The 14953-nt window shown below is 39.7% G+C and overlaps 1 protein-coding gene across 1 annotated transcript; it reads left to right on the forward strand.

The window, feature by feature from the left end:
* The first annotated feature begins 10158 nt into the window (after positions 1 to 10158).
* Positions 10159 to 12206, forward strand: MSGN1 (mesogenin 1). Its single transcript, XM_053973780.1, has one exon. The coding sequence runs from the start codon at positions 11450 to 11452 to the stop codon at positions 11963 to 11965; it is 516 nt and encodes a 171-aa protein (XP_053829755.1). The 5' UTR covers positions 10159 to 11449; the 3' UTR covers positions 11966 to 12206.
* Positions 12207 to 14953: the final 2747 nt, after the last annotated feature.

Below are 14953 nucleotides of genomic sequence, written 5' to 3' on the forward strand. Positions count from 1 at the left end.
TTGCAAAATCTTCTTTGTGATAGTATATTTACCTTGTAAGATATCAGTAATTTAAGTGTGAGATTTTTTTCTTTTCTACTAAAAACCAAAGTATTTGTCCAGGAAGCCATAAGCTACAGATTCAGGAAAAATCACTATCAGCAATTGTTGTTGGTGACTTCCAATGGCCAGGGCACTCTCACCACAGAAGCCAAAGACTTGGAGCTGCTCTGACATGACAGTGAGCAGAGAGATTTCGAAACTGTGGGGTCCTCATCCATGTGGGTATCCACATGATCTGGTATAACTCTCTTATATGGAAATATTACAACCTTGTTATTCGTGCCTGGGGAAAAGACCCGAGTTTGTAACTGGTGATATAACTTGGAATACAACCCAAGCAAGTGACTGTGGCAGGATGAATGTTTCAGAGAGGGAATATATTAAAAATCTGACCAACAGAAGAGTCACTGAGGTACAAAGTGTCCATGGTGCAGATAGAAGTTACTAGCAAAGATGTTCTGGGAAGTCCAACCAGACCCACCCAAGGACACCTTGTGAAGTTTGTGAAGCTCAGGGTCCCCAGCCAGCTCCTCCCAGACTTTGCTTTGTCCAACCCAACCAAGAGCTTTCTGACAGCAGTCTATCCTCTTTCAAGTTCCAAATAAAGTTCACTTTACAAAACCTCTCTGCCGTTGTTCATTTAACAAAATACAGTGCTAGGATTTCCCCTTATAAATAAAGTACAGTGCAATTGTGGGGGGTTATAACTCTTGCTCTTTTAGTCAAATTGATCAAATATTCTATTACATCATTAAAACTAATCATGAAAAACTCCAAGACATAGTGCCTCTTAGAAAAGTAGTTATGTTTGCAGAATGACAGCCAATAGTAAAGGTGGGTACAGCATCTATCTGGAGAGCACACAATATAGGAAGTGCACATTAAAAAGTTGCTCTAAATGTGATTCAAGCTAAGAAGCCAGTTTATAATTGCTATTCTATCAATCACAATAGCTCATAGTTTGGCAATGAAAAGGAGTGGCTTATTTTAAGTGCTCTTTTATTAATTTATTGTCACAGACCTCACTTTAATAGCAACATTATGTGATCACGTATTTTATTTATGGATTATTTGAAGAATCGGTTATGCAGATATTCGGATTAGTGGGCTATCAAACCATTAGCCAAATAAATCTAAAGGTAATAAAACTCACAGGAAGATAGATGGCTTTCTTTTTCTTGTTCTTTTCAGCTAATTCAGGCTAATTTAAGCCTTTCACAGAATGGTGATAATGAAGGATTTGTTCTCAGCAGCGTTATGGCAGGTGATTTGCATTTGAAAGTTTGACACATTTATAGGCCTTTGATCTTTTCCCCTCAGTGCTTGTGCCCCTGGCCAGACACCTACGTGCACGTTTTACCAGGTGGAAGATCTAGGAGCAAAAGTAGCTCTGAGAGTCACCCTGAAGATGTACACTGGAAAAAAATAATTAAACTATTTGTTCCAGAAAATATTTTATTGCAGAATTTGAGTGGCCTTTATATAACACTAGAAATAAAATACATTGAGACTTCTATTAGCAGAGTTTATTTTAAATTAGAGAAAGTCCTCATGGAAAATTTTAAAGAATACACTCTGGTGGTCCAGTAGCCATAAAGATTAGTTTCTTCTGTAAGTTTGAATTTATTATTGAAAAGAACTTCTTGCTGCAGAACACTTGACACCAAGTGAGAAAAGACTGTGGCAGCCATGAAGCCACTTCTTAAATATTATTTAAAATTTTGCTTTGCTAAAACAAAAACAAAAACAACAACAAAAAAACCCCAAACAACCTCTCTGGGCAAGAGAGTTATCTTTGGGCTAGAAGAGGAAGCCTTGAAAAAAAATCAGGGTGCTCCTGGCACCATGAGCATGTGTGAGCATAATCAAACACACAACCCTAGGATATACAAAAGATGTTCTGAGTATTTACTATCTGACCCCAATGTAAGTAGGAAGTCTAAGGATTCAGTAGGAACATAGCTTAGTATTTGAAACAGGAGTATTGTATCTCTCATGATTTTTTAAAATTTCACAAAACTAGCTGATTCCTTTGCTGGATCGTAATGATGAATTCCAGGTGTGTGAGCCAGTGCCCCATTTCATTCTCATCTCAGATTTGATTCCTAATGTTGTCTTTTCACTAATTAAAAAAATTCCCTGGATGAAATTCCTTCCTGTTCCATTAGCAAATGATATTTCTACAAATTGAGCTTTTCCTCTGAAAGAATACAAGGCTTGTTAGGTTCCTTGGAGGAGGATAGCCAGTCTGATCTCAGGAAAGCTCCAAGGATGAAGGTGTGTGGCCAAATAGCTTTAGGCTCTAGGTTTTATTTGGGAGGATGCAGGTCACCACCCCAGAATACTCGGCCTTTTTAAAGCTGTGTAATGAGTACTGATTAGCCATTGTCTGGAGTACACTGAAGGTAGCAGGGACTGTGTAAATGTTAGCTTACTTTGGATGCACATCAATAGGGAAACCCCAATAGCCCTTCTGAGTTCCTGGTTTGTTTTTGGTTTTTTTTGTTTTTTTTTTTTTTTTTTTTTTTTTTTTTTTGTTTTTTTTTTTTTTTTTTTTTTTTGTTTGTTTTTTTTTTGTTTTTTTTTTTTTTCTTTCTTGCCGCTCCTTTAAAAGATGCTCCTTCAACCGAAGAGTTAACTTCACGTTGAATGTACTTGAAAATTCAGTTCTCGGTACATTTTGTTCTTCAAAAGGGAACGCCATCCATCTGTGTTACTTTGCTTTCAACTGATCACAGAATGTCAGATGCCAGATAAGAGCGAGACACTGATGAATGCACATCCCAGCCTGACAGGGCAGGTCAATGTCAGGGAAATCAACCTTTTCCTTTTTTTTTTTTTTTTTCCCTTTGTTTTTATTCTTACTACAACCCATTTGCCAATATTTACTGTAGAAAAACTTCTCTGGAAGCTCAACTGGCTAAAAGCAGTATCAACCGGAGAATTTAGATTTAATTGATTTCTATTTCCGTCTCCATTTTATACAATCTTTTAAGCTGACCGCTGGGTGGGCACTATAGAGATCTCTGCAGAGAGGTAACCCCTCCCCTGGCAAAGCCTCTATCCAAGGAAGGAAGAGATTTGGGGAGCAAGAGCAGAAGACAGGGCTTTTTTGTGATCATGCAGGTCAGTGTCAGGGTGGAGAACGGGACACTGGTGACCTGATCTCCCGTCCTGATTGTGACCCGATTGTGCTGCCTCTACAGACAGGGCTTCACTGTTTTTCCTGCACTGCAGCAAACTGGATGCTAAGGGAGTGGAGTGGTAGCCAGGACCAGCTGCCTCCTGGATTTGCATACCTGCTGTTGTGAGATCTACCTGCTTATTCATGCATGCACCACTTTTACACATCCCAATTACCATTAACTAAGCAGGAACACAGGCAGGGTGCAAACCAGATGTCTGTCTCTTCAGAGTGATGGGACAGCAGCACACAGCTAAATGGGCTCTCAGAATGAAGGCAAGCTGAGGGTTTGATTGGTAATCCTTTTTGCCCTCTACTTCTACATTTTACCTTCTCGTTGTTTGACCTGATGATAGATTCATAAGTTTGACTTACTGGCCCATACTTAAGTATTCTTGGTTAGAGTTTTGGTTTTTTGCTCTCTTTTGTGTTTAAAAACAGAAATAAAGAAATAGTTTTCTAAACAGCAGTGACCTAAAGTAATTTTTTTTCAACTTTACAACCTTAACTGAGTCCCTATCTGTAACTATATACTAAAACAATATAACTATTTGATGGCTGTGCTTAGGACTGCCTAAAAACTTGTTTCAAGTAGATGTTTCCTGCTTCTAAGTTAACTTTATCCATGCAACTGAGTAGATAAAGAGAGATGCATGATTATATGAGCAGAAGATGTCAAGAAAAGGCATCATTTTCCACTGTCAGTACCAAGAAGCACCAAAAAGAGTGAGACACAGAAAATAAAGTAGATGAAACCTTAAAGAAAGAAAGAGAAAGAGAGAAAAATTAAATTAATTAAATGACAAAGAAAAGAGGAAAAAGAATATGTAGTGATGGAACAAACTAGAAGTAGAAAAATTGAGAAGGGGTGGAAAATAAAAGTTGGTTATGAGGTAAAGAAAATGAGCAGGGTCTTCAGTGGTAGAGAACACTGTGCACTATGGTCTTGTAACCCAAACACAACACTTGAAAAATATAATCAGGCAGGAAAAATATCTGTGTCTTCTATCACCAGCAGGAAACCTATAATACATCACTGAAAGGTCAAGGGCTTTTAAGACTCAGAAATTGTGTTTGTTGCCTCTTTCCTGTAGTGTGCAAAGAGCTTGGTTGCTCTTCTTTTCACGTCCCATGGGGTAGGCTGCAATTGCAAGCAGAGGTAAGGCCTGCCCTGAGTGCCCTGCCCTCTGCCCACACACCACATTCCCTGGTCCCCCAGCCAGCTTGGTGACCTTTCTCTGGACTTGCTCCAGTGTTTCAACCCACCAGGCTTCCCAGGTCTTCCAGGAAGCTGCCTCCTGGCTTGTCTCCCTGAGCTTGTGCTGCTGCATGGGATTTGCTGCTGCAAATCCCAGCACAGGGATTTGCCTTTGCTTTCTTTCCACATCCCAAGGCTGCTCCCAAATAATTTTCTCCAGTCTCTCTGATGGAAGCTCTGCTCTCCAAGACATTAACTACTACCCACACTTCAATAGCATTTGGAAACTTCTGCATATGCAGCATTGCCTACAAAAATTGTGAACAATTTTCCTCAAATGTATTCATGGGACTCTTCTGAGACTGAGTTTAATTCGGTAGGCAAAATTCATGGAAGCACTCTGAGTAAATGCAAGAAAAAAATAATCCCCAAATTAATATCCCATTCAGATTCATCAGTAGCCTGAAGGACAGACTTGGGGTTTTTTTGGCGGGATTGAATGTGACAAAAATTAAGATTTAGCAACTTGCCAAGAAATTTATGACTGCAGTTTGAAATCAATGGTCCTCACCCGAGGCTAACCACATGTCCTGAAAGGTGCTTAAACAGACACACAGCATTTTATTTCAGAATGTGAAATATGTAAGTGCTAAATAAAATATGTAATCTGACACTTGTATGTTGTCTCTTATCCAGACTATTGATCCATTTTATAATTATTTAACTGCTCTCAGACTTTGCCCAGAGCATAACTTCATTTAGCATGGAGATGAAACATGGTTTCTGTTAGCAGCACACAGCAATTCTGCACATCACTGCTAAGATGTGGGGGAGGAAGAAATGAGCAGATACTGATGAGGAGGTTCAGTGGACAAAAAGGAACAGCCTGAGATGAAATGTAATCACAGAAATTGAAAAATAGCTCCCTTCACAAACACACAGCTTCAGCTCTGCACTCAACTACAAACAGTCACAACTGAGCTTTCAAAGCAATTTTCCTGGCTATTGGAATTTCTTGTAATATTTACGTTGTTTTGGAAAATTCATCATGTTGCAAAATGAATGCATGAAAGCCCATTTTAATAGCAGGAAAGCAAGAGTACAAACCCTTAGGTGTTATTCCAGCTTTTTAATAAGGCCTGTGAAACCACTGTTACACATGGCAAAGACAATCATCCCACTATTCATGGGACAGTAGAAGAAATACTTGAGGACAAAATATATTGTACTTCACAATTTATTAAATTTGAATGTATGCTTTTGGGTAGGAAAGGAGGTATAGCTGATCTTGAAATACTTGCAACAGGTCACCCTCCACCTCTCCCATGAAAACACGAGATATATCCACTCCATTACAGCAGACAACAGTTTTTAAAACTAAATGTGAAAGCTGACATAATTAGCTGCACTAAGTGCTAACAGAGTTTTCCTGCAGAAACAGCTTCTATTATTTTGATAATATTTGTTACTTCTCATTTCTGAGAATGAACCTTATTAGGCTCTCCTTCCTCCCCCAGCTTTGCCCGTTCCTTCTGGTTGAAGTAGCCAGTGGACATTAAAGACCAACCACATAGTCAAACCTCCTTTCAACTTCTGTTAACAGGGGTATTAAAAAGACATTCCTAAATATCAGCTGAAAACCACTAGGTAATAAACTCTCTACTTAAAAGGTGGGTAGGTGTAAATTCCACACGTAGGGCTTTTCATCTGGGAAGCCAGTTGCTTGGAGATCAGATGTTTTAAATGAATTGCGGAGCTGATGTCACTTGTCAGTCGATGGGGACTGACACTATTTGGAGGATCAAATACTTACATTTGAGGATGTAAAGCAAATAGATAAGTCCTGATCCTGCCAGCCCAACACCAGAGAGATGCTTCTTCACTACGCAAAGCCCAAAATCAGTGATACTCACTTGATTGTTCCTTCTCCATGAGCAGGGTCCAATCTGGATATTTTGGAGTTGCACCCTTGAGAACATTAAAAATTTTACATGTTTATGGCTGGATTTTTTTAACAGCATTAGAACTAGACTGTTTCTGACCTTATTACAACTTAATAACAACAGTTTATTTTGTGCTAGCCACAGATTTCCTTGACCAAAGATGGTCTAGTTGTCTAATAACAATTAGACATCTAATTTACATATTATTGTCATTGACTATAGTAAGGGTTTTGGCCTCCCTCTTATAGGGCTGGACTAAGAATTGGTCCTTGCTCTCTTACTGCCTTTTTTCTCTCTAGGAACTGTAACTGGCTATGCATCTGCAATCTTTAGCATACTGACCTCAAAAAAACCCCCAAATATATGGACTTGTTGACCAGCTTGCTTATTCAGAAGCCTTATTTGTTTCAGTTGAGGTTGGACCCAGATTAAATCTTCTTCTACAAGTAGGAAGGAAACTTTAAGGTCTAAAAATTCTAAAAAAAAAAAAAAAAAAAATTCTATCCAAACTGAGGCAAAGCCTTAAAAGGAGAGAAGCATTGTCTGGTGGCTAATGTGACTCTGGATAACAAATGTGGTGGATCCTTTCCTTCCTTTATTGCCAGCTTGGATGTAATCAGAGGTGTTCAACACTGGTTTTCAGAAGTGTTGAACACCTGCTGCGTCTGCTGAAGTTAGTGAGACCTGCAGCTGCTTGCCCCATATTTTACATGTGGCGATTGACTCCTTGTGCAGGAAGGCCACAGCAAGTGGGTAGCGTTGTGTTGCAGCCAATACTTGGGGAACTGTTTGTAAAAGAGGAGGTGAAGTGACTAAAAGCTTTCGGGAGATGTATTTTTGTTTTTCACCTTACAAACTGCAAGATAAGACTGTATCATCTAAGTGCTCTACAATGATGTTAGTATGATCTGCTTCTTGTGAAAAATAAACCTAGACTTCTGTCCTGATTGCAAAGGAGGCTGACTGTGATGAGATTGTTATTTAAACACATTTATCCATGTTTACTCAGTTTCAGCCTGCATTCTTCCCAGCCACTATAATTTTTTTTACTCACAGTCTGTTTCTCCTACCAAAATGACAGTATGGTGGAAATACATTCTAATACAGAAAAAAAAAAAAAAAAAATTTCAGTTGTAAATTGCTGTACACAAAAATGCAAATTTTTTTTACCATACATAATCATGCCATATTATCCGGACTTCTTATTTTAAATGTAAAACCTGAAGCTCTAGAAATTTTCTATACCGTGGGTGGTTTGGGTTTTTTTAAATGGAAAATTTTTTGCTCCTTCCATGCACCCATGTTCCTGTGATGAACTCAAAAATATGAGCAAGGAACACTTAATTTTAAAGGAGATGAAGATTGAGATGTTAGCCTTTGTACTGCAGAACAGATTATTGAAATGAAAATCCAAACTACCAGTCAAGAAGAAAATGCCTTATCATTTTTTGTCAGTTCATATTTCATTGGTGTCAGCCTAGTATCTCACTTTCCTTCAATGTTTTGACATTATTAATGGACAAAAAGGAAATTCCTAAAATTTGGAGGAGGCAGGATAAAATAAAGATTGCAAAACTTTTTTTTTTCCTTTTTCTGTGTATTTACTGTCTAGGAAGAGGCCACCTGAAATACCAGACTTTCTTAGTCCTTCAATGAGAGCATCCAGTTGTCATAGGGTTTAGAAAAATAAACCCTATTATCCAGCCTGTAGACTTACCTTCCTCTGTATGATACTTTTAAACGTGTTATAAATAACACTGAGAACTGTTCTACCATTCCCATTGATTTTTGCATGTTATAATTTTCTTAAATATTTTGCAAGGTAACTTCCTAAGTGAGAATTCTCATTCTTGTGGGTGCAAATGTAGCATTGTCCAAAACTAATTAATCCAAGAACAGCTACATGCCATGAGACTCTGCTGACTTACACAGGCTGTGGATCACGCCAGGATCATGGAGAGGTGCTACAAAGCTTCCCAATTCAGCCAAAACTAAGGAACGCTTCATTTGAGTCTTTTTAGGGAACCTGGGGGCTGTGGCCAGAAATGGGTGGCTAATTTTCCAAACAGAACCTCTGTCTGCATCTCCACCAGCAGGGCAAACAGGGCACAGCCCCTCTTTGGCTCTGAAGATGTGCTGAGGCAACACTTGCTTTAGTCTGGGGAAATCCTTTGCTCACCCCTGTGAGCCTGTGCCCCCGGTGGCCTCTGCTGGACCACAGCCAGGCAGCCTTTGGAACATAAATAGGCACGCCCAAGCTAAAACAGTGTCAGGGAGCACAATGGTCATAAAAAGGATGCACAACAACTGCAAGGCATTAGCCTCATAATATCTATTAATATAGAAAAGCCTGTAATTTTTTCTTGCTTGTGTAACAGTTCACAAAAGCATAAGCTTACAAGAGCCAGTGATTTTTCATGCAACCAGAGTAGTCATCTCCATACTCTAATACCCTGCCTTGGTTGCTCTAGACATTTACTCATAAGATATAAGGAAGATACAGCTATTGCTATAATTTGCATTCCTCTTCCCTGCTTAATCTCATCTGAATCCCAATATATGAGAACAGAGAGATGAAATCAGAATGTGTTAAACTCTCATTCACAGCAAAAATCTGTACAAAATCTTGTATGTGCACAAAATCTTTTCCGCCCTTGGTATCTGAGCAACGCTTTCTGTGATTTACCCACAAATTAACTGGTAAGGTACATTATTTATAGTCAGCAAACAAGAGACTTGTTGAAGTTTTTGCTTCTAAATTTGACTGCATTAAATTGCTACTTGGTTCCAAAAGGAAACTGCTGTACAGAACAACCTATACATGTACTCACTATGTGTATTATTAATATATTTATATATTCCATATGTATATATTATGTATATGTAGACATGTATACATACATATATTGGGAAGTTTCTTTTCCTTTTCACATCCTGACAAAAGTGCCTCCTTTTCCACCTCCCCCTCCTTATCTCTTTGTATTTCTAGTCTTTTAAATACTGTGTTAAGAGGAAAAAAAAAAGACATTAAATAAGAGCAGGGGCCCTATCAAATGGAAAAGACACTATAAACACAAATACAGGGAGGAAAAAGGAAAAACAGTGGGATAGAACAAGTTCCCTATTTATGCAAAATTAGATATTGTGTCTAACTTGTGACATTGTGACCATTGTCTGGGTACTCAATGAAACCATTAAGATCACTAAAGTCACAGAAAATACATGTCATCTTGTCTTAATTTTAGTTTTTGTCAGTTTTAGCATCTCTGTGCTTCTTAGGACTGTTTAATCTCATTTTCCTTAAAGAAGGACCAGAGAAGAGCTCAGAATATGATGAGGTAACCATAAAACACAAAGCAATCCTGTCTGTAGGAGCAGTGCCCTGAGCTCTTGTGTGGGGTAGATGTCACAATAGTCAAACTTTCTCAGCCTTGGTTGAAATGCAAAAGTCCTTCACTTTTTGGTACTTTCTTATTCATCTCAGGATAAACCCATTAAGATGCCTCCAAATGCTTTGATATCTAACTCAGAAAAACTCACAAAAGCCTTTCCAGTGACTATGTTGAGTATTGGATTGGGTTTTTTTTCTGTGTGTTTGTAGTGAGGATTTCACAGAAAGAAGTGGAATGTTCCAGAAAACCTCAGCATGCCTTGTCTGTGTGCAATTCTGAGGCATTCCCTGCCTTTGTTTGGAGTGGATTATGGAGCACACAGAGATCATGACACAGAAGGAAACTCTAAAATAAATACTACTTTTAATTTTCCTCCAGGTTGACACTATTTCCCCCCTTCTTTTCATTATATAATACATTTTGCTTCCATTATGTGCCAATACAAAGTCATGGCTGGCAGCCAAACTGCTCAACAGCTGCAGAGCTCAGGAGTTTTGGACAGTTTTCCTGGCTCTCCTAATGCTTTGCTGTGTGATTTAGGGAAAGTTCCTCCTTGCCTCCACTTATCCATTTCCCCAGAGTAATAGAGAACATTAATCATCACTGTAAGCTATACTGAAGCCTAGAGATGAAAAGTGCTTGTTGTTAATGATATTAATTTATAAGTTATACTTTTTCATTTGAACTTTATAACATATAACAACTGTTGCATTGAACTGAGGCTGGAAAAGGGCTTTTTTGCCAGAAGAAGAGATTCCTAGAGGTAGAAAATTTTACAGAAGTAGCTTCTACTCTTCTCCAACACATATATAACCTGTATATTACTTTTAATTAAATTTCTATGGAAAATATTTGTCTGGACCCAAAGTTTATACACTGTATATTTTGCTTCCTAGACTTTTCTTTTTAATTACATTTTCCTATTTTTAATGGGACTTTGACCTTGTTTACAATTACAGATTTCCTTTTTGATTTTCCAGTCATGTATTAAAATAGCACATAAAGCTACAAATTGCAAGGGAATGTATTGCAGTTCTTTCCTCCTTTCTCATATTGAAAACCAAAGTGATTGGTTTCTCATGAGTTGCAATCTCATGAGAGGAAAAATCCACAGAGAGCCATAACACACACAAATCCAAACAAACCATCTTTGACTTTCACAATTAACATGCAGATAAGAGACTAGCCCAGCAGCAGTCAGCACAGGTCACATATTCACTGCTGTAGTGCCATCACCTTCAGTTACCTAAAAATCAGGGCTCAATGGCTTAAATTTAGGGTCTGTGTTAGCGACCAATATATTCTAGATCTGTAAATTGTTTTGTAAGATGGTTAATTTTCTTTTTCCTCTCTCAGCACTTTTCCCCCTATCACAATGCCCAGTGTAGATGCGCAGCCTTAATCGGTTTAGTTGTGAGAAGATAATCTTTTTTTCTCTCTTTCTTGCTGTTGCCTGTTAGCTTAAAGGCTTTTTAGCTGAAGGTTGATAATTATCACTGAGAAGAAACTAGCACATCAGGAGTTCATTTTCTATCTTAGCACTTCTGGCGCTCCTTTGAACTCCTCGCACCAAGCCCGTGTTCCCACTCTGTCACTTTCCTCCCTCCATCATAAAAAGGTCTCGGCAGCCGGCGGCTCCAGCCTTTGCTGGTGGGCAGAGGGCACTGCTTCTCCCGAGTGCTCCTCCAGCATGGACAAGCTGCACGAGACATTGATAAACATGGAAGATGCTTTGGGTTCGGAACACTCCGCCTGCTTGTCATCCTGGGACTGGAAAAGCTCCTCTGGGCCTTTTGAGCTGCACCCCATGTCGCCCCCGCACAGCTTGTCCCCGACGCCCTCCTTCGAATCCTACTCCTCGTCCCCTTGTCCGGCGGCGGCCGAGACCCCCTACAGCAGCGGCGGCAGCGGCCTGGCGGGATACGGCCTGGTGGAGTTCCCCCCCGCCTACCTGCCCAGCCCCGGGCAGGCCCGGCTGCCCAAGGGCACCAAGGTGCGGATGTCGGCCCAGCGCCGGAGGAAGGCCAGCGAGAGGGAGAAGCTGCGGATGAGGACCTTGGCGGACGCGCTCCACACGCTGCGCAATTACCTGCCCCCCATCTACAGCCAGCGGGGCCAGCCCCTCACCAAAATACAGACCCTGAAGTACACCATCAAGTACATCAGCGAACTGACCGAGCTCCTCAACAGCGTCAAGCGGGCGTAGGGCCCGCCGGGGGCGCCCGCCCCGGCACGCTCAGGGTCTTTACAAACAAAAAACATCAAAATTTCTTCCTCGTCAGAGGACGGTGGGGCCCGGTGTGAGAGGAGGACGGCGCGAGGGAAGGGGAACCACCTCTGTACCTGGAGGCAATGCTGGAAGGTGATGTAGGACTGCCTGAAAACCTGAGCTGCAGCTTGCTGAGACAGAAGTCCTGCTATTTACCTTTTTTTTTTTTTTTTAATTTTATTTTTATTTTGTTTTAATAAGCTTTTGAGAAATATTAAATCTAGTCTGATACAAAAGTAAAAAAAAAAAAAAAAAGCCAGCTGATCTTCCTAGGATTTACATATCACTGTTCTGACTGAGCTTGTTTTATAAGGACAATAGTAAATCCATAGCTGTTAAACTGAATTTTTAAAAATGACAACAGCTTCATAAGAATACTAAGTGTATTGATTTGTAGGCACTTTAATTATACATTATTACATGTATTTAGTTCATGTATTGTCTATTTATCCACCTGTCCACTGTACCTAAAAATCAAGTAACTACGTAATAGTGAGAACATCTTTGCATGTAAACAAATAAATAAGTCATAGTCTGTATCCTGTATTATAAATCTGAGTGATAAGTAAAATCTAGTGATGACTGCTAAATATTGAAAATGAAATATAAGCAAACTGACATTTTGTATAGATAAACTGCTAAGTCCTCACTTCTTTATTAATATATACAGAAGTATATATTTTTTCTGTATTTAATGTGTAAAAAACCCTTATTCAATGCCAATAAAGGATGGAAGATTTTTACATCAAATTCCTTAAATAAATAAGATTAGATTGAGATATCTTACTCTCTGACATGAAATAAATTGCTTCAGGTTTCACAAAGTTGTGAAATTCTGTTCTCAAGGTGTACTGAGAGCGAGGAGGGCTCTGGTAATCAGGTAATTTTATTAAAAGCTGATCAAAGATCAGCTGTTTTCTACAGCCAGTCACAGTCCTGTAATACATGCACATAAAAGAGAAAAAAAAAAAAAAAACCCCAAACTGGGGATGTAGTTTTAATCTTTAATGACTTTGACTTTCAACTGATGGGCACCACAGCCCTGAAAGTATGTGCTGCTCTGTAAATCTCATTGCCTGACTGAGTCATATGACTTGGCCTATGAAACAGCCAGAGGGGCAAACCCCAGTTGTGGGGAGCTAATTAAGTCATATTAACTTTTTCTGCTGGGGGAAATGTAAGGCATAGAGAGCACAGCAGCAGTAACAGGTTTGTCTCTCCACAGATCAGCATGTCTCTGTGGGGCAGATGGTTTAGATTTGTGAATAAATCCTGTAGCAGAGAATCACAAAGCTAAAACTTCATTCCTTTTTTGTCTTTCCCTCTGTTGTTTGGAAGGAATTACAATTATCTTTGTACATTTTTTCTTCCAAGCATGCTTTTTCTTCAATGCTCTTCTCACATAGTATGTGCATATTGGGGTAATCAGAATGAAATCCAGCACTATCACAAAAAAGCAACTACTCTCAAATTTATGCAGGTACTACTGTCACTCAGATATCCCATATGCTTCCGTTTGTAACTAACCCATGTTAGATTTGGTACAGGCTTTAATGTTTCAGCAAGAGTGGAAGTAGAATAATTTTTTAAAGCCCTATAAAATTGTCAAATTAGAAATATGAGGTGGCAACACTGATGTCAGGAGAGCATCCTCAGTATAAATCTGTACAGCTTATCCAGATTTCAGCAGATTTGCCACATAGGGAAAGTCAATCTGAATATTTTGCAAAGGATTGAAACTGCATGATACCCATGGGACCTTGCACAGAATCACAACTGAAAGCCTGATCCCCCATTCTTTCTCAAAGACCTATTAGTGGGAAGACTTCTAACCTTGTCCTACAAATGTTCTACACCTGAAACTCCAGGTAGAGACTATGCTCTCCAGCTATGGAAGCCTATAGGGTCATGGTTAAAGCAGAGAAACAAGGATTTAAAAAGGTCTGCTTTAATTGTTTTTTTTATTCATGACCTTGGCTGGTCATCCAGCATTGCTGCGTCAGTTTCCCCATCTGCAAACAAAGACTGATAACTAATGGCCTCAGAAAGCTGCTGCTCACAAAGCTGGGTGATGCTGTATGGAGAAAGGCCCAGGAGGAGGTACCCTGCACTTTGGAGAAGTGGCTCAGTCAGCATTCCCCACCACCCCAGTGAAATGGGGAGGTAAATGCCTGAAGTAGCTGAGCTGTAACTTTTTACATGCCCGAGGAGTTCCTCTCCTTGAAAGTCCAAGGCGGAACAACAGCTCTAGATAACCCATAAGGCAAGGCTGTGAGTCTCAGAAGTACATGGTACTGCCTTTTTATCAGTGAGCCAGACCTTGGCTGTATCTTCTCACACTGCCCCAGGCTCCAGCAGGACAGGGCTGCATCTAAGCTGCCCTTGGGGAAAGAGCTGCACTAAATCGCTCCCTGTGCCACAGTAGGGCCAAAGCCCACATCCACAATGCAGATAGTTTATTAGAATAGGTTCTGCTCATGCACAATTTAATTTGTTTGATCCCCTCTCAGGGGATCTCTCCTTTCACCTGTGGGGATGGTGGGACCAACTTAGGTGTGGAATAGGAAGAAAAAGTAGGTTTAGTATCTCCCCATGGCTGAGGTTTCCCAGGATGTGTCAGATTTGTTCCTCCCCTTCAGAAAGAAATAAATTCTTGCTCTGCCTAACATGAAAGATCTCTATAAGCCTCACCTTTTGTAATTCTTCCCCTTGACACACAAATTTCACTGATCCAGAGAAAATAATCTGAATTACTGTATTCACACTACAATATGGCACAAGGCCTGCTGCTATTAAATATTGGATTTTATTAGTCTCAATAAAATTGAATACAGTTCAGGTTCATCTTTTTCCTTTAGGCCCAGGAGTTTAGGATATCCAAGTCATATGAAAGAGATCAAGAGATTCCCCACTTATGGTTATGAG

The sequence above is a fragment of the Vidua macroura genome, chromosome 3, assembly GCF_024509145.1.
Source record: "Vidua macroura isolate BioBank_ID:100142 chromosome 3, ASM2450914v1, whole genome shotgun sequence".
NCBI lineage: Eukaryota > Metazoa > Chordata > Aves > Passeriformes > Viduidae > Vidua > Vidua macroura.